Source organism: Apostichopus japonicus, chromosome 15 (assembly GCF_037975245.1).
Source record: "Apostichopus japonicus isolate 1M-3 chromosome 15, ASM3797524v1, whole genome shotgun sequence".
Taxonomy (NCBI): Eukaryota; Metazoa; Echinodermata; class Holothuroidea; order Aspidochirotida; family Stichopodidae; genus Apostichopus; species Apostichopus japonicus.
In genome coordinates this window covers 17,936,817-17,962,046 of record NC_092575.1, presented here as the reverse complement: position 1 = coordinate 17,962,046, position 25,230 = coordinate 17,936,817, and the positions used below count along the sequence as shown (strand labels likewise).

At 36.2% G+C, this 25,230-nt stretch overlaps 1 protein-coding gene across 2 annotated transcripts in view; it reads left to right on the top strand.

The window, feature by feature from the left end:
* Positions 1-25,230, top strand: part of LOC139980507 (LIM domain kinase 1-like) — a 58,902-nt gene that overhangs the window by 6,958 nt on the left and 26,714 nt on the right. Inside the window, exons 2-4 of one of the 2 annotated variants that reach the window (XM_071992180.1) lie at positions 2,202-2,301; positions 12,815-12,950; positions 24,162-24,271. In XM_071992180.1, the coding sequence (XP_071848281.1) occupies positions 2,202-2,301; positions 12,815-12,950; positions 24,162-24,271 (346 nt within the window). Of the gene's footprint in view, positions 1-2,201; positions 2,302-12,814; positions 12,951-18,430; positions 18,820-24,161; positions 24,272-25,230 lie in introns of those variants that run through there. The other variant, XM_071992181.1, reaches the window with a different exon arrangement.

Here is a 25,230-nt window from a genome sequence, read left to right as displayed (position 1 = left end):
CTGGCATCAAACATTTACTTTGGATTCTGTATTTATTTTCACAAGTTGTTGATTCTCTGTAAATTGCCCTAGGAAGCATCTTTTGAAATTCAACTGTTTAATTCTGTCGATTAGTTCCTAAGTAGTTTCCTTCAAGGATTGATCTGGGACAGTATTATCAGAAAAGGAGTTAAAATATTCTAATTCTTTCGAGTATCAAGTAAGGAACAGATCACAAGGCAAAGAAAAACATACTTGAGAGGTGAGATGTTCTTAACACTTTTTATTGTGAGAAACAAAACAATATTATTAAAAACTTACTGTATTACTCTACAGTTTTTTTGGGTTTTTTTGGCAACTTAGCACTTAGCAGTATTGTTTGTCACTGATCTCTCATGTGTAGTTTACAATCTATGTGTGTTTTTTTAAGTAATATTAGAGATGACCAAGAGGGTTGGGAAGAGGAGGAGGAGGGGGGTGGGACGGAGGAGGAGCTTGGAGCATAATTATGAAGTTCCTTTTCAACACATATGACCTTATAGTACCTTGAACTGCCCCTCCACACTCCTCCCCCCCCCTGCAAAACAAAATATATGTATATATGATTATGTCTTTAACTTTTGATCCCATACAGAACTGGGGATAGTTAGGTTAAGTTTGTTACTTTTTTTGTCTTCAGTATGCCCTAGACAGTTTACAGCAAACAACCCTAGATAGAATTAATTACTGTACTTCACAGCTGCTTTATGACTGAAGGCTTCATTAATTATAGAGTGATTACAGGAAGTGTTGGTAATTGTATTAATTAGCCATTGAAAATGAGTAGCAATTGTGAATGCACTTTTCATGTTATTGTTAAATTGTTAATGCATAGTAGGAATAAGGGTTGTGCATGAAAGGGTCTACAAAGTGCAACAATACTGGCTAGGTACATAGGTACAGTATGTTAAAATGGTCACAAAAGTTTCAAACACTACATCATTTAGGAGGGCAGGGGGTAATTGCAAGAGACAGACTAATATTCAATGGAGCTGAAATTGCCTCCCTTTCTTGAGCAGAACCTGACATCATTGGGCCAGGTTCCCCCTCTCATCCCCTGCCATTTTGGGGCCCTGATTAAGGGGGTTTAAATGTATTGTTATAAGGGACAGCATGTTACAGTAAGTTGAAATAGTTGCAGTTGTTTACATAATAAACAGCCAGTTTAGTTGATGAAATATCAATGCAACATATGAATGTTTGACAGACTATTTGCTATTCGGGATCAGCTGGGTCTTGTTCACAGGAAACCTCAAAAGAGAAAGTTGGTCTGACAGGATACTTAGTTGTCTGGATTGATCAGAAACGCCAAAATCTCAACAACAACAAAATCATTCCTGCTTTGTTGCTTAATTTTAGGTTAATGTGTATTAATGTCTAGACTCTACGGTAGGAGTGTTCACGACATTAATCACAATATATGCTGTTTGCCACTCCCAAAAGTTACTGCGAAAACACTTAAATGCAATATGAGTTTATTTATATTCAGGATTAAATATTTATGAAGTATATTGAGTATATTATTTAGTATTTCATATGTACATTTAATCTGTAGGACTAGGATAGTGTGGAGAGAAAGATTTAAGTTGTTTTAAGATTGTGTTTTTAGTTCAATGTATTAGTAGTTGTTTATGCTGACAAGTTTCTGCGGAATACATACATGTGGAACATTTTCACTGATCACATTTTGTACAGCAGTTTTGAGGGTTTATAAATTTTATCTTCCATAAGATACTAAGAATGCTACAGTTATGCTTTTTGTTTTTACAAATGCTACACATACTGTAAATATTTCCATTTGATTACTAAGTAGTCCATTTTGCACAGTTTATTTCTTTGCAATATTTTACCAGATAAATTATTATATTCGTCTATTCCTAGGCTCCGTCTGTCCATATAATAAAATTAAAATAAGACTGTTAGCAAACTGCTTATCCACTAGAGAGCCTGTGAAGAGAATGTGTAAAAGTAAGAGGGCCTGACGTTTCGATCCTAGCAGGATCTTCTTCAAAGGCTAAATGACAAGTAACAGTAACTTTTACACATGTCCATATATTCTTTGGTTCATTTGTTCGTTCATTAGTTCCATATACACAGCAAATTATGATTTAAATAATTTAAATCATATGAAAAGAAATTTCTTTTGATTATAACTTTGAATTTTTTTTCTTATCTATTGACAGGAAAACCAGTCTTCCACATTTGCAACAGCTGTGGTAGAGAAATCATGGAGGAAGATCATGTCCAGGCTGTGGATGTTTTCTGGCACACTGATTGCTTTAGGTAAAACCATTTTGTAATGGAGACTTTTGTATTAAAAAGATGCATAAATTGGTACTTCAAAACCTGTGTATTTTATATGACATTTTTCACACTGTACTAGTTAAATTCACACTCCACCATTAAAAGGAACAAATAAGGTGCTTAAAACTACCAATTAAGATTCTGCACAATGCTTGAAAGGGACTGGTAGCTGTTTTTGCAATATTTGACCAAAGGTGGCATGCCTTTTGGACAATTGGAATCAACTTTCAATTATATCCCTTTTTGAAAACAAAACAAATATTTCAAACCTGTAAATTTTAGAGGTACAATCCTTCCAACTTGATGAGCGATAATGCAATCTATTGAACCAGAGATACAGAAGTAATAGAACTGAAAACTCAAAATAGAATGACGACATACACACGTATGAAAAATCTAAAGAACTAGCAGCCATATTAGCGGTAAATTCTTGAAGAGAACAGGAAATGCCTAGTGATTGGGAAGTACCAGGTTCAGGGCAGTGCTACTCTATGTAGGAAAGTTATCCAGTTTACACCACATTACATATATGGCAGAGTGCAATATTATTACACTGTATGTAGGAATGGGAAAGCTGGGTGGGTGTTATTACCTCACACTTAGGCCAAATTACACATTAAGGTAACTATATAATAATAATAATAATAATAATAATAATAAATGAGACTAATATAGCGCCAAATCAGTAGACAAAAGTCACTGCTTAAGGCGCTTTACAAAAAAAGCAGATTAATTTACAAAAGAACAAGTGAAAAGATGGGTCTGAAGTAGACTTTGAATGTAGAAAGTTTAGAGCATGTTCGAATGTGATCTGGTAAATTGTTCCAGAGATAAGAGCCAGAGTATTCGAAGCTTCTGTAACCATAGGTCTTCAAGCGTGGTTTAGGAACAGTTAAATACAGTTTGTTGGACGAATGAAGTGTGCGACTTGGAATATATGGCAAGAGAAGGCTGTTCCAGATGATGAGCACAAAAGGTGAGAAGAAGTAGTTTATACTGAATTCTGTAGCTGATAGGGAGCCAGTGAAGTTCCATTAGAAGTGGAGTGGTTAAGCATTTTCTTCCTTTCCTGTTCACAATACGGGCAGCAGTGTTTTGGATCTTTTGAAGCAAACTTTGATAGCAAACTTTCAGTGGCGGGTGCTTTTTAAGTAGACACTTGTCAAGAATTACTACCATCGTAAACTTGCTTTCAGTATGTATGTGTAAGGTGTGCTTGTTTGTCAGGCCAAGCACTGAAACTTTATTAACTCTTGGCGAAGGCTACATCATTCTTAACTGTTAACCTCAAACTCCATTCTTCAGTAGGGAGAGGATTTTCATGACAATAGATAAATTCTCTAGAATGGTCATTGGGTAAACAGACTGACTCCTTTATGTATACTGTCCTAATGGAACTGGTTTTTCCATAATCAGAAGGTTACCTCTTTGAAGACAACCAGGTTTCTGACAACAGTAAAATCCATGTCACAGTTACAGTTTGAACTGGCCTTTGAATAATCCCCTTGTTGCATTCTCTTTGATGGAGGCAAGTAACAACCCCTTTCTTAACCTCATCATCTGCTCATTTCTATTGTTACCCAGTGTCTTAATCTCACATATCTTCATTCTATGATGAACAATATCTTTACCCTCTCTGTCCAGAATATGTATTGTTTCAGGTTGTAGTTTATACAAACAGCTGTTAAATTTGTTTCTGTCTGTTAATTCACTTCTACGATACAGTGGGTCAGGATATGTGGCAGGCAGCTGGGAGCTGTCACCAGGGTTATAATAGTTTGTTGCTTGCTTGATGAGAGCTACAAATATTTGAATTGGAAACAAATAAATCAGGAGGGAAATTTTAACTTTCAATGTCTCTTTTGTGGTATTAGATGGGGGTGGGGGAGGGGGAGAGGAGGAGGGGGAGAGGGGGAGGAGGAGCCGAGGAGGGAATGGATTGAAATATTAAAAGAACTATTTGGTGGAAGATCTTGATACATTGTACTTGTAGTTCTTATTTTTCTCTTTCTAACCATGTGAAAATGCCAAACGCAACATTAGCGTTCTCATACATTGACAACATGTTTGGAAAATTATTTATCACTTTTTAAGGTTATTTCTTAGGGCTACCAGACAATCCTTTTAAGTGCTGCTTAGAAAAGGATGTTGCTCAGTGCATTATCATCTCCAAATATACCTTTTTAATACTCCTCCTAACCCTCACTGCTTAAAATTCAAACCATGGAGTGTAGAATTTGTAAATAAGGAATTTTGTACCGTTCCCCTGGCAACATATAAATACCAAATCTATTGCTATCTTCACATACTGTAAAACCTTGACTTCATTCTTCTCTTTCCTTTTCTCACATCAAACATGCACAGTCGTACCTATCTACAAATCTTAAAAACATTTGTAATGTCTACCACCTGCCCCCATCCCCCCCCCCCCCACAACTCCATCACCACCATCAACTTCCAGCCTCACCGGCTTGCTTCCTGTACAGTATTTCTGTATATATTGGAAAGCTTCTTTACACTATTTGATAATTCATTTTGTCATTGTTTACACAAACTAAGTTTGCTTCTTGAAAATAGAAAAAGAAAAACATTTTCATGGTAAAGGCTTTAACCAAGGATCTTTGCTTGTATATTTTACATATATACCAAAAGAAATTGGCAGTTGTTTCGTGGTTTCCAGTTTTCATACTTCATGTTCTTGGATGCAGGAAGTGGCAGCCATTAGGCAGTCGAAATTCAATCACACAGCTGCAGAATATGTCGCAGTTAAATGTCTTAAAGGGACACATTCGGTTTAATGTTTATTTAACATTACAAAGTGTTGAGTGAATGGGAGCTGGTTAATCACTTGCCAGACAATGAAAACAGAATTCCAAAAACTGATGTTAAACAACTGTTCACCCATTTTGAGACCCTTACACAAATGTTTATGAGACTTTGTTAAATTGCAAAAAAATCCCAAAAGTGGGAAGAAATTTGAAGACAATGTATAACATGTTACAAAATAAACTGCATACTGTACATCACAGGAATCATGAATTAAGTTTTCATGAATTTGAACAAGATACAAACTTTGCAAAGTTAGTGAAAAATGAAGAAAAAAAAACGTGTTCATTTCAGACATTACAGAGAAGTTTTGATTTACTGTTTTTTGCTGGCTCGCCAAAACTTAGATTAGTTAGTTTAATTTGCTTGAACTTTAATAGCTTTTGTGACAACACAGACATCTAGTGATGAAGCGAAAGACTAGCAATGTTGTTTGTTTCCTTAGATCACGTAGGAATAATTAATGCAAGCAAAAGGCCATGTTGTGATAGGGATATGGGAATCCGGTCAAAACATTAACTTAAGAGTTGAAATCTTTTGTATCCCTTTATTTGATGCCAGATATTGATACATCTAATACCAATGTTATTCTTTCTTAAATTAACTTTTTCATTAAACTCAACTGAATAAGTTTCTAAATTCTGAATCAGGAAGTGAGGGTATGTACATTGATATATATTGGTATACTCTACTACATTATCTTACGTTATATAGCTGTCCCCATACACATCGCCAGATGGTATTATTTAACCCAAGGTTTGAAATTGAATTATATAGAAGATTGTGACTGTTTTGGTTCCAGTAATTTTACATGTCATTATAAGAATAAAGAAAGCGGTCATTGTGGTTTTCTACCATTTGTAGTAATTAATGCAAATTTATAAAGGCCCGCCAATTTGTCAGGGTGGGCTTCTTGGTCGATAGAGACAAATTTGACTTATTAAACTGCTATGCGATTCGACTTTGTGCAGCATATGTTTCATCAGTCATTCAAGTTTGAAGAAAATGTTGTTGTGTGTTGCCATTAAAAGTGCTCGAATATTAAGCTTATCTAACTATATTTGGTAGTGATAAGATCAAAATTGATATCTGGGTCGATACTACCGAAATAGCTGATTTCTGCCTCGGTAAAATTATGTACTGCAGCTAACTAAAGGTTGCATTCCATGTATTACAATGTCTTCTCCCATAGCAACACAAGTTACAGGTGCTGTGTTATCCAGCAGCTCCTGATCAATGTGGTTGGCCAATGTTGGCATTGAGAGTGGCTTTTCCAAATTCTTTACCAGCTGGTTCAACCCAGTTTGCCAGAATTGGCTGTAGGTACTGTATTTTTGCTGAATTCTGCTGATAGAGAATTACTTCCTTCCTGTAATATGTTTTTAATAGTTCACGGTAGCATTCAATTCCAGGGATGTGCCCAGGATTTCCTGAATGCCTGGTATACTGATCGTCGTCCTGGGGTCGGGGGATAAGAGGGAGGGGGTGTTCCCCTCCCCTCGATATTTGAAGGTGCTCAGATGCCAAATGCTGGCACTTGTGTAGCTTTTTAAGCACATATATACACTAGTTTTGCTAACAATTTACATATTTTAATTTTTTTTTAGTGAAATATATTACGTACCTGGTAAAAGTTATTAGTTTGTTTTAAAGAGATTTTACAAGGGACCGATTGAGAGCCGTAAGTAATTTTCTCGCATGCGTAACTGATGCATTATTAGTCTGTATGATTTTGGCATAGGCTAGGCCCAATTTATGCTGAATATATTGTTAGAAATGTCATGATTTTAGATGAAAATAGTACTGGGCAGGATTCCTGATTTTTAAGACAGTGCTGGGCGGTAATTTTCAGTGCTGGGCGGGGCCACCCAGTGCTGCCCAGCGTGGGCACATCCCTGAATTCTATTTATGTGAGCAATGCTGGAGGATTGTCTGTACATGTGTGCTGACCTGTATATTGTTTACACACATTGGTTTTGACCAGTTTTTACAAGATTCTTCGGATTGTTACGTAAGTGTCAAATAGTTTCAGCAGCAGGAAGTTATTTTTTACATTTTGTAGTTAAAACTGCTTTCCATGAACATTTTAAAGAAATTAGTTTCAACAGTTTCATAAACGAATAAAAACTGATCAGAGAAATTCCAAAATTTTCTACTGCTACTAGCCTAACAAGGAAACAACGGAGTCTATTAATGTAGCCAACTGGTCCCTGATTTTACTGCACAAGGCTACATCTCACTATTCTGAGCATAGGATGAGACACTCTTCGAGTACGAATGATAATATCTCTCCAAACTGGCTAAGTGTGGAAATCACATCTCCTTTTTATAGAAAGTGGACTTCCAAATACCTACAAAGCTTTCATGGGCAGAATAATACAAAGCATAAGCAATCAATGAATAGTGTGAAAATAACTTAGCCTAACAAAAGACTCACTATATAATTCAACAATCACACTAAGAGGTCATCCAGTGTGAGAATGTAAGCAAATAGTGAAGCTACTGCTGACTAGGATAAAAAATAGCTATTTTGTGAAAATATAAGCTTTATATAACTTGTCGACCTCTGGTTGACACTAAAATGTGTAAACAGTACATTTAGCATGTATGGGCAATTTGTACATGCACTAAATCTAACTGACGATTCATTAAGAAACATAAACAGACTTGTACTTTTAGTAAAATACATAACAAATTCACACAAAAAGTTCACCATTGTGAAAATATAAGAAACAGTTTAAAACAGACTTGATTTACTGATTTTGAAAAAAATGTAGGAAACACTTAGCAAATTGCAAAAGACAGGCTTCCAACTTCTGTGAAAATATTGAACAAGTTAATCCTGTCAAAATTGTGAAAGGTAAAGTTTGGTTGAAATTCTCTCTCAACCAATAACCATCCATCACATATTTGACCCTTAAAGGGTGTGAAGTCGCGCAAAAAGAAACGTCTAATGTCGGTAATCTGACCTAGTTTCGAATGAGGAGTAACAGAAGTGTTAGACACCACCATCGATCCCAGAAAATACACACACACAGCTTGCTACCATCGGTAATTAGACACTAGTGTACAGTCAGTACATACAGCTGCGGTCCATACCCACAGCACAGTGTACAAATGATACAGCGATGGACATCTCAGGTCCAGCTAAAGATAACAAGGTATCACGTTTCATTACTGTCTGCATTTTGTAGCGACAAGCAGAAAACTTCACTTGCAAGCAACAGAAAGTTAACTTTTTCAGAACGCAGCACACGGTTTGGGGCGAGTCTTCAATGCCTTTAACACTTGTAGTACCATTAAGGGAGAATGGAATCAAATCTCTCAAGATTGCCTACCCTGGACATCAATGCCAGGAGGAAGGATAATCCATCTCTGCAAAGCTTATGTAGTTATATGTCTATCTCTAGGAGATTAGTTAATTAAAAGCAATTAAACAATAGGGGGATTCCTAACCAGGGAAACAATACATTCGGTCATTGGAAACACAACAATATGATTAGTCAAGTATTGTAAAAATTCAGTGATGAAAGTAGAAGTAAAAATAAAAGAGGAAGTCATTGTCTGAGTCATCTCATGATGTTTGACAAACTTGATTGAGAAACAGCTTCTTGAAATTTAGTGACTCGGGTCTTGACTTGTTGTTTCACCTACAATACCTAAACTCACAATTTTCGTATGAAAGGTTTAAAGGACTAATTAGAAAAGTGCTATCATTTGAATTGGCTGTCTACATATTTAATTAAGTTCTAAGTTTAGTATATATGCTACAAGCTCAATGGGAGAATGCCATACTTTATATGGGATATGATATGGCAAAATCTATGCAGTGATTAGTAGGATACTGTAATCATACTTAAATTACATCAGTGACTTTTTTTCTTCCAGAAAGTTACTAACTACAATATATACAAAACTTCTTGCGCAATCAGAATTTATATTTCTTGCAACCTTCTTACTAAAATACCAGACTAAATTACTCTGCTATATACGTACATTCTATAAAGGGCAATGAAACTGCTTCATCGTATTTGCTGTACATGTGTATAGCATACAGTACATCATTCCCAGTTATAGTTCTTTATCTTCTTCACCTGAAGAAGAAATGCAGCAAGAAATGACCAAAAGGCATTCTCGAGCCAGTGAACTTTGAGTAATCTAACAGCTGTTTCTCGGGCTATAAATGATTGAAATCTATTTGAAGGCTTTATGTATTGTAGTTGCTTGTCTTACTTTTTAGAGATAAAGTTTTATGGTTAAAGCAATCTACTGTATTATGCTCAGGGGAATTATCAAAATATTAGGAAATATGGGAAAAATTAATAAAAAGACACAGATACTAGGATGTAAGTTTTATTTTCCTAAGAGACTGCAAGCTGACTGGAACGATCTTACTTTCTTTTGGTCCTGAGTACTTCAACCCTACCCCTACCTACCAGTTTTTTCAACTCCATCTGGGTCTACCATGAATGTATTTTAACACCAGCTGACTACTGTCCATGGCTCTGCTAATTGCATTCTCATGTATTTTTATTGGTCAAGGAAATATTGCCTCTTTACACCTCACTTACCTGTCTCCTCACAACCTTGACACTCTTGCAGTTATCCTGCCTAGAGTGAACTGGAAACATTTTAACACTGTGCTCCCTACATGACTGGACCATGCCAGTCAATGGCCAATGCCCTCTCATTCTACCACCAAAATTTGTGTTGTTATTAACTTGGAAAATTCCGTTTCGATTACAACATACAAAATTTTGGTAATTCAGGATCTCTTCCAGTGTTCACTGAGGAGTCAGATCTTTGGACTTTTTTTTATTCTTCAATTTAGAGGATTTTGGGTATGATTTGGTCTCGGCGTTTTTACCGCTTTAAAAGCCTCAAAGTATCTGAGCTACGTGTACCGGTTCTGCAAATTCCATATGCTATTTCCCGCCCTTCCCTTGAGTTGGTTTTTAGGACAACGGTATAAGAGTGCATTCAGTATATATACTGCAGTTATAAATGACAACTCCCTGTAGTACAGTACTTGCAGTCATATACTAATATATATATAAGAAAGATTGCTGAAGATAATTTTGGAAAAGGATGTATTTCAAAAGAAAAGCAGTCATAATTGTTTGTCATAGCACATGTAGCTACAAATAGGGACTTGCTATAGGGGGGGGGGGGTAATATATTCAGAATTTTGATCTTCCTTTAATGGCAAACATATATCAGTCCATGACTCTCATGTCCATGATTATAAGAAGAACTAAATGGAAAGTAAAGTTTTTACCTCCTTGTGGCACTATGACGTCATAGATCAACAACATGGTAGTCTCTGGACAGACAGGAGTTTTGAGCTAAGATTTCTCCCACATGGAATGAGATTTTCCGTAGATACAGTACTTTGGGGAGTATTTCTTCACGAAAACATCTTCATCATAATCTAGAAAACGTTGCTCATTGTTTGCTTCTCCTTTCATTACCAGCCAGAATTAATCTTCATTTGGCTGGAAAATTTTTGGTTGTTGTTATCTCTTTCAATTTTAAGCACTGGTATATTTAGTGAACTGCATTGGTCAGGCAAATGTGAAAGGTTGCTTTAAGGTGACTGTGTTACTTTAAAGGTTACCGTGCGGCGGAGCAGAAAATCTTTTCCCAAGCAGCCCGAGCTTGAGGAAGAAGTGTGCCAGGTTGAAGAAGAGAAATCTATGAAACTGAAAAATGGCTTTAATTTATTGAATAACCTGAAGGATTTGAGTGCGATAAATTTAGCAAATATTTTGTGATATATTTACTTGGAGAACACCTGCTGTTAGCTAAATTTATAATATAGTTGTTGTGGATTTTGAAGCAAATATAGAGTTGCAATGAAATAGATGTTTTATGTCAGAACCTGTAGTAGAATTGGAAAGTTCTATATAGAGACACAACCAGCTCAACTCTATAGGTCAAAGTTGAAGTTGAAGATCTTTGAAGGATGAAGACATCTCTGTTAAGATGTAAAATGAATCAATTAAGTAAAAACAAAAAACAGCAAAGAAGATAATTTTGCAGTTACTTTCTACTTTATACAGTGCCGATTTCGTTTTGCCTGTCATTTCAGTTATCCACAGACATTGGTACAAAATAAGATAGACATGATGATAAAAAGCTTTATAAGTGTGAGGAGGAGGACTTGGGAAACCAAAACTGTCATGCAGATCAATGCACAATATACAAAACGAATTACGTATGATATAGTAATACAATAAGTGATTTGTACATTACCACTTATTACACTTTATAGTTTATATGCTAAGTAGTACTGTACAGTACGTCATTCAGATCTAGTACAGTATTACTCATAGAGAACAATTAAAAAGACCTTCAGTACACCATCTGTTGATATTTTAACCTATAACATGTTTGCATATATATATAACATATGTTCGAAATTGTAATGAGTTGGAAAAATCCAGAACAGTGAAAAAGTCCCAGCCTCCACCGGGATTTGAACCCGGGCCTCCTGCTTTATATGCTGACACCTTAACCAACTACTGTAGGCAATGGACACTTATTGCCTATGTCCAGAGGTTCGAAACCAGTAAGGAAGGTCATCTTTGCACTGTAGGCTTTTGCCATGTGTATATATTATATATTTGTGTATATTAATGTTTTAAAAAAATAAAATTGGTGAAGTTAGTATCGATATTTTCCAAATATAACCCAATCCCTCATGTAAACATAGTACAGTACAGTACCTTGTTTTCCCCTAACTTCTCAAATCACCCGTTTTTGTGTTATTTCCTGCGGAATAATAAATACTGATGTAAAACTCACTGTATGGTTTTCTCAAAATAGCTTCGTATCTATTCAGATAAAACCCTCCATGCATGAAATACTACAGTTTCCAGTGTTCAGTTATTTTTGGATAATTTTAGCTTTGTGCATGTTGAAGTTAATTTCTGGTGTCCTTGAAGTACCCATCTCAATGCATACAGTATGTATGAAGTGAAGTATTACCCAGTTGGAGAGCCGCTCAAACATTGTGAACATATTTTTCTTTTCTATTTGATTCATTGGAGAACTTTTTTTACAGGACAATTATTCATTATATTAATGCATACATGTGTATAATGAGCTATTGTCTTTTATGCCAGTCAGCAAGATGGTGAAGCATACATACTTCTTTGACTCTCTTGTATGGTATAATACAATGCATATATACCATTGGAATATGCATCTATAAGTGTACAGCTCTGTATATGTGCCAATGAACTGTGCAAGTATCAGAACCACATGTCGTAGATCAAATCCCAGAAGTGTCGGTTGAGGTAAAGAATCCTGATCTTTTGCCATACCTCACTAAACAGCCCATAATCTGATCTGTATGTTGTGTCAATTGACATTGAGAATCACTTACCTGGTCACACACAACCAAAGTACTTCCTCTACACAGTGTCTGGGGTGGACTGGATGGGTCCTTGGGTGGACCAGGCTGGTCCTGGAGTGGACCGCCGGCTCCTGTGGTGGACTGGGTGGGTCTGTGAACTTTCTTCATGATCCCTAGAGAGGTATGTGGGTGGCAACAGAAGTTGGTAACCTACGATTTAAGACACAGATACTGTATCTAAAACATTCTAACCTGGTAAGTTTCACCTAGATGTTAATTTTAAGATTTTTTTTTTTTTTTTCAAAGGTGTGTCATGTGCAAGCAGGCACTCTCAACCTGGTACTATGAACGAGATAGAAGGCTCTTCTGCAGACAAGATTACATCAGAAAATTTGCTCAGGGTTGCCATGGGTGTGCGTATTTGATTACAGGACCGGTCATGGTAAGTATAACATCCAGTATGGGGCACATTACATAACCAGAGATGAAATTTAACTAGTTTGAACAGTGAGTTTGATTTTAATTTCATAATGAGCTAAGAACCAAATCAATCAAAGCTGACCCTGAACGTGTCCACATTTGAGAACGGTGGATCAAAGTCGTACGAGAGAGAATTAGGCAAACACATGTCGCAATGGTTGTTTACAAATCAATAGTACCACAGGGCAACTGCCTTTGGATTCCCCCCATTCGAGGCCACTCTAGCACACCTCCCAACCCCCTCCTCTGAACGTTCATGCTACAAGCCGTTGTCACCCCTGTTGGGTCAAGATCATCTTTGTAAGAGAGATAATTATCATGGGATTTCATCTTGAGTACACAGCAGTTGACACTACGAAGTTGACCTTCCTAGACAGTGTCAGATCTCCAGCGGAACTAACATTTGAACAAGGCTCAAACATTAAGATTTAATAACTAAAAGTTGAATAGTTCTGTTTTGACATTAACACATCATCCTCTTTCATCAAGAGATGAAAATACAACATTTAGCTTGTTGTTTTGTGAGCTGTATTGTTGTCGCAGATGTTCTGGGTACCTTAATTTAATTAGAGAAATTCTGTCCTTACACTAATTGGCATGTATCAGGACACTCTAGACTGTCGTAGTAGATGTACCTAAAAGCGTGAAGTAATTGAGAGACTGAAATTCCCATATGAAAGAAGTCATTAAAGAAAAATATGTCATGGCATTGCAGGGAACAGTAAACTAATTATTCACATAACAATTAAATTCATTAAAGAGCGTAGGTGATTCCGTAGTCCGTCAGATCTGGATGGTAGATTCAGAAGTTTCAGAAGGAAGTGGTCAGTGAAGTGGAAGTGGGTCAGCTACGGGGATTTATTGCCAAATGTGACCAACTTGTGTATATTAGGTGTCAATGGGATCATAGAGTTTGTTTAGAGTAGATATCTAGGTAAAGTCATTAGATTGTACAGTAGGTACTCAAATGATTGAAAAAGCATCAACCGTTAAGCATGATAAAAATTGCCAATTTAAACAACAACAAAAACATTCTTAGGAGTTTCACTCTCCAAATTATTCCCAGACACTGAGCACTCTTCAGTGAGACATTTAAAGTGAGGTACTGTAACATGCTTTGAAGAACTGTGGCAGTAAAAAGTACTCGTTGAAATCTGAGCATCAGAGGCCATTATCTGACTTTCTAGCATATTTTGGGGGCAATACTGAATACCTGTTGGATATATATATATATATATATATATATATATATATATATATATATATATATATATATATATATATATATATATATATATATATATATATGGAGTGAATAGGTCTTTGGTCTGGGTATTAAGAGGCACCAGTATTGTATCAAGTGATAATCAGTACAAACCAGCTATACAGTACTCAGTACTGGTTTATACTACCCCTTTTTGTACCCTGTTACATTAGGGAAAGGGTCTCTGTCACGTTGACATTTGTTTGATTTCCCTGTAGATTCTACCCTCAGGTCCCTCTTTCCCCGGTGGGTGCATAGCTTTATATTTCTGCACTGAATGGAAGAGCTCATGTCATAATAACCGACGAGGATACGCTTCTTCTCTCATTTGAAAGACTCTGCTCTGATTCATTTCATGTTTAATTTAAAACTGAAGCACAATTGTATATTTTCCCCATTGAAACTGGATCAGTGAATTGGCAATAAAGGAAAAGGAAAACTTTTGAAAAGCTACTTTATGTATGTAACTTATATACTTTTTCACCAATAGCATTTCTGCCATTGTAGTACTTTACGATTGATTTATAGTAAACATTCTATTCAAGGATGGATTGTCTAATCCAGTTACTGTAATCTAACTTATTACGAATGTGATGTTTATATTATTTCATAGCATCAATCAGTTTGGGGTGCTTCATGCAGTGGCAATAATTCCTTGAGCGTAGATCTAAACAAAGACAAGCCAAGATAGTTTTCAAGTAGGGTTAAGTGCAGCTACGGTGGTAAAAACATTCGGTAGTGCTCAATGAAAAAAAAATCTATGTACACTGCTTGAAATTAGAGCCTCTTTACATTTGACTCAATGATAGATATATGCTCAGGTTGTATACCACACACACACTTACTGTACACATGTATTAAAAATATTCACTTTTCCTCTTCTCTGTGGAAATGAAGGGCCCCCCCCCACCCCCTCCTCTAAAACTTAAAAATCCCTGGCCAAACTTTTGAAATGAGTACAACAGCGTGACATGAGTACCGGTAGAATTCCCACCTGTAAGCAACTGGAGTATGAGTACACAAGGCTATAAACTCCAGTGCTTGTAAGTTTAGTCTTGCATTAGTATCTATACTAGGGTTTCAAAATGTCCTGAGGATATAGGTTCTATAGGAATACAAATCTATGAGGACCTGTGTGAGTACAGCCATTTAATATTAAGCAAGAATATTATGAGAACCAGGGCTTACTGCCAATGGATATCACCGTTTGCTAGGAAAACAAGAAAGAAAGGAAGAAAGGCATTGGTATATTTCTGCCAACTTGTGCAAATTTAATGTTACTTTTGTATTTAAAGTCAAGGAAACTGGAAGTGGGAATTTGACTTTAGCCAACTGGTACTGTAGATTATTTCCTGTCCTTACAGTTTTTAAGCATACAATGTGGCTAAAAATTGTGAAATTCTAAGCTTGCTATTATGTACTCAGTTCAACTGACTTTGTGTTTACAGTAACTTAGTCTTACTCATTTTGTTGCTTTTAAAAGTGATGAATAATTACTTCCACTTTCTCACTTTCAGTTCATACTTGTTACTTTCTCTCTACCATTTCTAGTGCACAGCTTGGGTATGTACTGTATCTCATGGTAAGAGACAGCTTGTAATGATCATAGTCAGCAACATTAGCTTCATTTGGGTTGTGTCTGAACTGTTTTTGTTGCTAGAGGTTGTTTCCTTGCAAGGAAATCATCCTAACCTCTAATACAGTTAAAAAGTGACATTAGTTACCTAATTTTGTAAAGACACATTTGCTTTTGCATCTCAAAGCATCAAAACATATATATTCATTTCAGTTGTCAGGTAAAATAAATAAGCATGGAATCCATTGTACATAAAGTAGGTACAGTAGTACTTTGTTGCCAGTAAAACTCAGATCGAGACTTTATATGTTATATATCTCATAATTGTGAACAGTAAATTGTAATAACTTTTAGAATGTGACTGGAAACTATCAGACATCTGTACTACAGTGTACATGAGGGAGAATTGAGCAAAAGTATAGGTTCACGATAGGCTGCAACTGCAGAATACACTCGCTCACATTTTGTATTGGACGATGTTAACAAACTTGCTGGGTTTAGCAGCAACGTGCGCACTGCCAGCTGTTTGACAGTATCAGATAGAGCTCTAGTACTGCTAAGGGGATATTGAGAAGGCAATAAAGGAGAATTGTGGCTGGGGTGCTGCTCCTGGTGCCGTCTCTCTACCTGGTGTCTCTCTAGTAGGCCTATACACACTGACTCATGTTGTTGTCTGTAGCGATGTGTTATTTATTGAATTACAATGCGAGACCGCATTCCTGGAATGGTTCGTATTGAAAGGGTTGAACGGGTAAAACAGACATTCTACCATCGTCAACATTCCCAATTTACCACCTTACAGGTCCCCCTGCAGCTGTGAATGTTTCTCACAGTGACCGCGTGTTGAAGGAAAGAAATGATCGGAACTGGAAGAGACTTCCCATAGATGTTTTAGTTGAGACATGTATGTGAGATATCACATTTCACATTTCAATGTACAGGAATGTATTGAATAACATAACAGGATATTCATGTGGTTGGCTTATAGGGTATGTGGTTGAAGTCTATAACATACAGTCTATGTTTGAAGGAAACAGAGGTCTGTTGGGTTCATGACACCTAACTATAATACAAATCTGTACAGTTTCTTTTAATTGTATGGTGCTCCAAAACATCTATTTAGCAGTTAAGAAAATAGGTTTTATTAAGTACAAGAAGGAAAGCACCTAAAAATTTTGCCTTTTTCACTTTTCAGATTTTTTTTGCAGGGTGTTGGTAATTTTTGTGAGTTCCAAACTTTTGTTCGCAATGTTATCAGTGTGAGTGGTAGCCTGGCCAGTGCTGCCTTTTCCAGATTTTTTTTTTTTTTAAACACAGAAGCCTGTTTTAAATTTGTTTGCCTATACCTGTACACTACCTTTAGAATAATGTTCAAAGGAAGAATATGACATACTTCATTACACACAGTCCAGTATCTTGCAACTGTTTCTCTTAAATTAACTTTACTGTTACATCTTTTTACCAATTTCTTTTTCCATGGTACTACTCTTCCCCTTTCTGACCTCTCCTCCTCCTCCTCCCCTCCTCCTCCCCCTCCTCCCTGACTTACTTCCAGATGGATTACAGTAACTACAGTAGTCACCAACTTGCATAGCATTCTGAAACTTGAAAAGCAGAAAGTAGAATTTTGGAAGAAGAGATTTTAAGAAATGAAAAAAAATTTAAATTTAAAAATTTAAATTTAAATTTAAATTTAAAATTTAAAATTTAAATTAATCTCTTCTTTCTGAGAAACATTTTTAACCTTCTTGTCAACTTCATTTTGAGAGAGCAATTTTGTTATTTTAGCGGTTAGGAGAGAACCCCTGTAAGAGAATGGAACTGCGGGGTATCAATATCTTTACAGGTGTACATGGAGGGACCATACAATCATGTGATCAGCAACATTTTGCTGTAAACAGTTTCAACAAATTAGTAGCATACATTCTTAAAAGCAGCATTTAGAGTTGAAAATTGATAAATATTTCAGTACTAGTTCATAGTAAAATTCGATAACAAAGAAATAAATAATTAGTTTGGTTTTTAGTCATTTTAGTATTCCAAGTAGGTTCAAGAGCAAACATAAAAACTTTCAAAAGTTGAATTTTGCTTCTACATGTGTGCTATAACTACTGTACTGTGAAAAGTGTCTGGCTTCATGACGAAATGTCTAGGATTGAATTAGATTCGTTAATCAATCATTCAAATTTCATTCATTTGCGGGGAAAAAAATGTATCGAAAAGTTTTAGTTTGGTCAGTGGCAATCTAAATAAATACAGTACTCTTTATGATCAGAAAAAATTTCAGACCAACTCAAAATGTTGCTTTCAGAAGAGAAAAAGACCACATTTTTGTGTCCATTACTCTTTGATCACTGTGGTGTACATGATGGAAGCCACGTTAATTACATAACTTCATATGAAATCTGAGTCTAGAAGCGAAAGGATGTCAATATTGTCCAGTTTTCAAACTTTCTCAAGCTCTGGTAAAACTTTATTTACAATTAGCCACCCACTTCCTAGCCGACTATCGAAAACAGGAAGGATATGACATCAAGCTAAGATAAGAAAAAAAACCGATATTGGTTATCGAACTCTTCATGCGTCAAGTCAAACTCGAGAGTGAAACGGTCAGTAAATACTGGTCAAAAAACTTTGAAATGATGTTTTCAAACTGAAACATTCTGCCAACTAGGGAAGTAGTTTCTGATATCCTATACTGTAGGTTCTTATTGTTTGTTACAATCGAAAGTTTAAAGACTATAAAACACAGTGAACATTGTTTTTAAGATCTGAGAAGAGTATTTCCGTCGAAAAGGAAAGCTTCATTTTTTGTGAAACTTTCGTTAGATTTGCCGTTACCAAGTTCGTCAACAATTAGTGTGTCTTGTACAGTACTCATTAGTTGAAGTTAAGCATTGACCCGACTTGGTTGATATTCAGTTGTTTCCTGCGTCATGCATGTGGGATTTGCACTGCTAACAAATTTCTACGTCATCCAGTATGACATGCGTAAGTATATACTCTTGTGAAAAATCCTAAATTTTTGTTTTGTACAGTTAGTATTAAAAATTTCAGATTTATTCTTATTTTTTGCTAACATTGTTCTATTATGGAAGCATAACGATACCATTCTGTCAGTTATTTGGTGACTATATTTAATGGAGAATTTTTATAACTGGTGGTGTACCGTAGAAATTATTAGAATTGGAGTACAACGACTACATTTTTGGCCATCTTTTGATTGTTTCAACTCAATTTTTTTTTAACCTAGAGCATACTGTAGGTTTATGTTCCATATAATTTTTTGTTCTTAGAAGAACAGTGAGTGAGGTTTGTGACTGATGAATCATTGAAACTTATTGTTATATGAAAGCAGCATCCAGAAAGTTTCATTTTGTCGATGAGGGAAACATCAATAGGAACTGGTTAGAAATTAATAAGTACAAATTTATCGGAACAAATAGTACAACGACTGTCATAAATGTGACTCATCTCTTTGGCTGTTTTATTTCAATCAAGAGAACAGGTTCATCAAACTGTCTTAAAAATATTTTGTTTAAAAAGAAAGGTAAAGTGACTTTGTGACCTGTCGATGAATCATTGCTTTTTGAAAAAGAACATTATGTAAGTTTCAGTTTTGATTTTTCAATAGAAGAAGGTAATAATTGAATACTCAGAAACATTTATGAATTATGAATGATATATATTAAACATGCTGACTGTTAGTATGTAGGACTAGGAAGTTGTAATAGCCTAACAACTGCCTGATAGCACTCAAGGATGTCATACTCATAACCTTTGTTATACATGCCAACAAAGAGATTTCGAACAGATCACCAGTACACTTAACCTATGTAAGCCACAACATAACAATAAACGATCTACAAAGTTTGATTTGGAAGAAGCTCTATGCAAATGTTTGAAGTTCACTTCATGTTTACTTACAGAGTATTGGCCGTTTAGATGTATTTACATATTCCGTTGAAAGCAAATTTACCACTGGATTAAGTCAATGAAGTTTTTCAATTTTTTATGAAGGGTTCATTTTCTTTGCAAACAGGGTGCTTAAACATATTAGAAAATTTTAAGAACAAACGTAAAGATATTTGAGAATTAGTCTTCGTTTGATTGCCTAGCTTTTATAGATGATTTTGGATTATTTACAATGTTCCAGTGATTGTGGGTTACATGTACACAGATCACAGCTAGAGTAGTAGTCAAAACTATGACTACTGTACATGTCGGCACATTGCTGTAGTGTATGACACATAAAGTGATGTTGATGCTACTGTATTTACTTCGTTCAGTTGCCTGGACTGAACTGGTAATCTTGTTATCACCAGCTGTAGACCCCTTCTTTGACTGGACCCTACATGTACCTCTTCATACTATCACCCAAAGTGATAAGAACATGTTTTTCGACTTGGAATTTATGTGTTTGAGGTTGTGAGGAGACAGGTAAGCTTGTCACTCGTAAATATATCCAAACTTGGTAAATTTTGCGTCCCTGATGTCCATTGATAATCCCAAGTTTGGTCGAGGTAATTTTCAATACTGTCGTGAAATTTTATTGGTACGAAATTTCCTTGTTCACTGTAGAACCAACAGATGGAGTTATATGTACATATTTGTTATAATTGATAGCCTATTCGAGTCAGATGTTTGAACTACTGAACAGCACAGCTCGTTACTAAAGTGTTTTCCTTGTAATATCTGCACCACAGGCCTTCAATGACACAATATGAATGTGACTGAGATCAAGGAACAATGTCAGCTAGTGCTTTTCATCATACTGTACCTGTAGAAAATCTAGGTTTACGAGAGAGAGGAGGGAAATGGGGGGGAAATGGGGGGGGGGTTCGGTTCTCTGAGGATGGACCTGAGAGGAAGATAGGGGAAAGAATAGGGTATGGGTATTGGGATGAGTACAAAGACATATTGGGACTGGGAAGGTATATAGGGGAAGGGGAAGGTAAGGAAACAGATAGCAGAGGGGACAGGGTATAGGGGAAGAGATAGGGAATAGATAAGGGATAGCAGAGGAGACGGGGGAAAGGTAAAGGATAGCAATGAGACGGGATAGGGGAAGGGGTAGGAAACAGGTAGGGAGAGCAGAGGAGATGGGGAAAGGTAAAGGATAGCAATGAGACAGGGGATAGGGGAAGGGGTAGGAAACAGGTAGGGAGAGCAGAGGAGATGGGGGAAGGTAAAGGATAGCGATGAGACAGGGGATAGGGGAAGGGGTAGGAAACAGGTAAGGGATAGCAGAGGAGATGGGGGAAAGGTAAGGGATAGCAATGAGACAGGGTGTAGGGGAAGAGGTAGGGAACAGGTAAGGGATAGCAGAGGAGACGGGGGATAGGAGACAGGTAAGTGATAGCAGAGGAGACGGGATAAGGGAGGGGGTAGGGAAAGGTAAGGGAGATCAGAGGAGATGGGATAGGGAATGCGTGTCTTTTAATTTTTCTCAAAATAACACAGATATATCTCAACATCCTGCTTAATGCACACGTTTATTTATTAGAATGGCTAGACCTATATACATATCCTACCCTCCCCGTCTTTAGAATGTTGAGGCGGAAATGAAGGTACCATGTTATGTTGTTTGGTTATGATTATCAATTACTGATACTTGATAGTACTAGCGATAAATATAAGTACTCTCAATTTTCATTTCGATGCAGTAATTTTAACTGTTTGATTATAAATCCAGCATCTTGAAGTACTTTTCTTTTCTCTCAAACATGGCAAGTTTACAGGTCATTAAGTCATGCAATGGCAGTATTTGTTTCGCCTTTGTTTATATAGCCTTATTCTTGTCCTTTCCGTTTCCAGTTGCCTTTGACCTCGCAGTCATTTAGGATAATGTCCGTGAAGTCTGTGACGCAATAAATGGAACAGGATGTATGTCATACCAAATACACGGTATATTATTTGACTACATCCACCAAAAGTGAAATTATCCATCTGTCAATCAATCTTGAAATAGCAATTTTTCAGACTTTATTGAATCATTATGTACGCCTCAGATATATGCAAAAAATAAAAGCATTTAAAGAAAGGGTTTTGTCAAATAAAAATTATAACAAGAAACTCTTCCTTTCTTGTCAGTGTAGACTTAAGGCCCGGTCACACTATACCGATTTTTTATCGGAATACTATCCGATTTTCCCGGAGGAATCGAAACAGCCTGTTTTCCGTTCGGGTCTTCTAGCCACAGTGATAAAGGACCTGATTTGCTATCTGTTGAGCCATTCCGATGTGGAATAGCCCTCTCCTAACTTTTGATATTGACTCCGTTTCCTTTTATCGGATAGCTATCCGATTTCTCTTCCGATTTTTATCGTTATTCGATGTGACGTCACTTCAGAATGTAGTCAGTTCTAGAACCCCTCAGATTTGAAGTAGGTATTCGAATATTCCACTGCATTCATTACATTCACTACCACAAACCTCACTCTTCGGCCTAAAATCGGAAAAATCGGACCGTATTCCGATAAAAAATCGGTATAGTGTGACCGGGCCTTAAGGAAAGATTCTTTGGTTTTATCTTCTCACATTTTCCGAATTAGTCTAGTGACTAGTATATTTGTACTCTTAGTATTTATTTACTATACGACATAAATAGTAAATCCCTTCCCCTCCCTTTCTCTCCTCTCTCTCCTCCTCCTCCTCCTCCTCCTCCTCCTCCTCCTCCTCCTCCTCCTCCTCCTCCTCCTCCTCCTCCTCCTCCTCCTCCTCCTCCTCCTCCTCCTCCTCCTCCTCCTCCTCCTCCTCCTCCACTTCCCTCCTCCCCTCGTCTCCTTTCACCTCCCATCCTCCTTTTGAAGTTAGTTGAAGAGAAATTTTTCATACCAACTAGTTTTAGTACCTAAGTGTTTAAAGTTCCCACATTTCAATAGGAAGTAATTATTTCCTAAATCCCACATATTGTAACAAACATTTCTGCCTACCTCGACCCCTAGTTTTATTTTCTCTGTGTTTGTTCTCACCTTGAACCTTTAAAAATCGATAAACATTAAAACAATATTGTGGACACTGTGACAATATTTACTCTCCACCATTAATTCGTTCAATAAAAATGCCTTTAAAGAAAATCTTCCGAGGTAACATAGAAACAGATAAGTTTAAACAAGAAGGAATATAACAACACAAAATAATTGAACTCATGGAAGGCCATTGGGGACAAATAGCCACTAATATTATGCCCTTGACCAGTAAATATGGACGGAAGATATATATATAATAATAATAACAATAATCAGCAGTTATTTTTACGATGCTAAAGCGACCACAAATGTGGGAGAAACCCGCAAGGGCTTATGGATTACAACTTACACGTCGGGTGGCTTCCAATTTAACATTTTAAATCAAATTTGGAATCTTTATATGTACAGCGTCTGCATATGAAGGTGCTGTTGTTGTTTTTGATACTGTATGGTGCATTGTAACTGATAGAAAGGACAACAATGTAACTGAAGATCTTGCCATGTAGATTTAATTGTTGTTTGTTTGTGCAGTAGGATGGTGACTTCGAAGTTCGCCCACTTAAGACTTAAAACACCCCAAAACTAAATCTTCTGGTATAAATCACCAGAAAATATACTTCATATGGTGGGAGAATTGTGTTTTAGTACGATACACGGCCAAACTTTCTTTCCTGCAAACTGTTTTCACGTTGTTTTCCAAGAAAATTCTTCGTGATTGTGGAACTGGTATTTCTTGCTGGAGTATTGCGAATTTCGGCCACGCAACCTACAGTGTGGCGCTGGTAAAAATTGGTGGCGCTGTTGCTTTTTCAGTAATTATAACAGACTTCATAGATCTTTCGTCATTTTATTGACAAATATGTAAGTAATTTCTTGCACACGGGTCATTTTGGAGAGAAAATAACTGTAGCTTCGTAATTTTTCGTGAAATTGGCTGTTGCTATAGGTTGTCATGGTGAAATCGTGTGTTTCTTAAGGGTGGCCGATTTTCGCAGTATGGCGAACTTCGCAATACTGACTATACTTGTTGTTTCTTTGTTTCTTTGTTTTAGGTAGACTATGCTCTTATGTACATGGAATAACTTGATCAGTCAGACTGGGTCAGACTCTAACTAATCAGATCAGGTTTCCAACCATTTTTAAAAATTAAAAAAAAAAACAAGTTAGAATTGAATAAATGTTTAGTTTTATTATTGAATAGATAACTCCCAAAAAGTAGAGTATATTTTATATGCCAGTCTTTCTTTGCAAGCAAAACTTAACTACAAATTTTATCTGAAATTTAACATTTAAAAAAAAAAAATTTATACTCATGAAATTCATTCTAACATCTAATCTCTCATTTTGTATATTTCCTCACAGGTTGCAGGAGATCATAAATTTCATCCAGATTGTTTCATATGTGTCAAGTGTAGATGTTACATCGGAGATGGCGAGAGCTATGCATTAGTGGAGAGATCAAAGCTGTACTGGTATGTTATTATAATAGTACTGTACATCCAGCTTCTCTATAAATGTGCTTTCATCTCCTGCTTCAAAGCACTCATACTGTCAGTATGAACAGTATGAAGATATCATATCTCCATCACGAGAAGGTTAGGAACTGTTCATACTGTCAGTACGAGTGCTTTGAAGAGTGATATGGGAGGACAGTGTAGAGTGGTAATATTTAGCAAACTTTTAAGAAATTTCACAACTGTTCGGTATAGTATACAACTTTTCAATGATTGTTCATCATTCCCTAATTTGCATAGAACGATGTCACATGACTAAATCACCTAGTTGTGTTAAATTGTGTATTTATTTAAAAGCAACTATTTTGAGTTAATGTTGTATTTTTAATGCTATGCATTTTTCATACTAAATTAGCTTTTGATCACAATAGTCAAGTTTGATTTTACAATAATATGAAGTATTAAGTTGTTTATTAACTAAATTTGAAATTGTTTGCTTTGTTTCAATTTTTCTTGATTAAGTGAAATAAAGCGTTACTACTGTAGGGCATGAATAGGATTGCAGTGTTGTATAGTGTACCAATACCAAATATATGAAAAGCTGTATTAAACTGCAGTTTATTTTGATATTTGCATTATTTGGATAAGTGAGGAAGTAGGACACTCATTCATAATGAGTTCATTCACAATGAACGTTTCCAGCAAAATTGACTTTTATTCCAGTATCGTCCTCATTTTCTCTTCACCTAAAACAATTTACACACATCAAAACAAAAACCATGGCTGTTTTTGCATTCTTTTGGAATCAAAACTTCATTTCTTGCACGTATGCAAAAAGTCCTTCAATGGCTAACTTGATGAAGTTTCCACTTAATAATGTCAACATAATCAACTCAGCATGAGTTTGTGTCTACGATGCGAGTGAATATTAACCAACGTCAAAAAATGCATCGGGTCGTACTCGTCATGCAATGAAG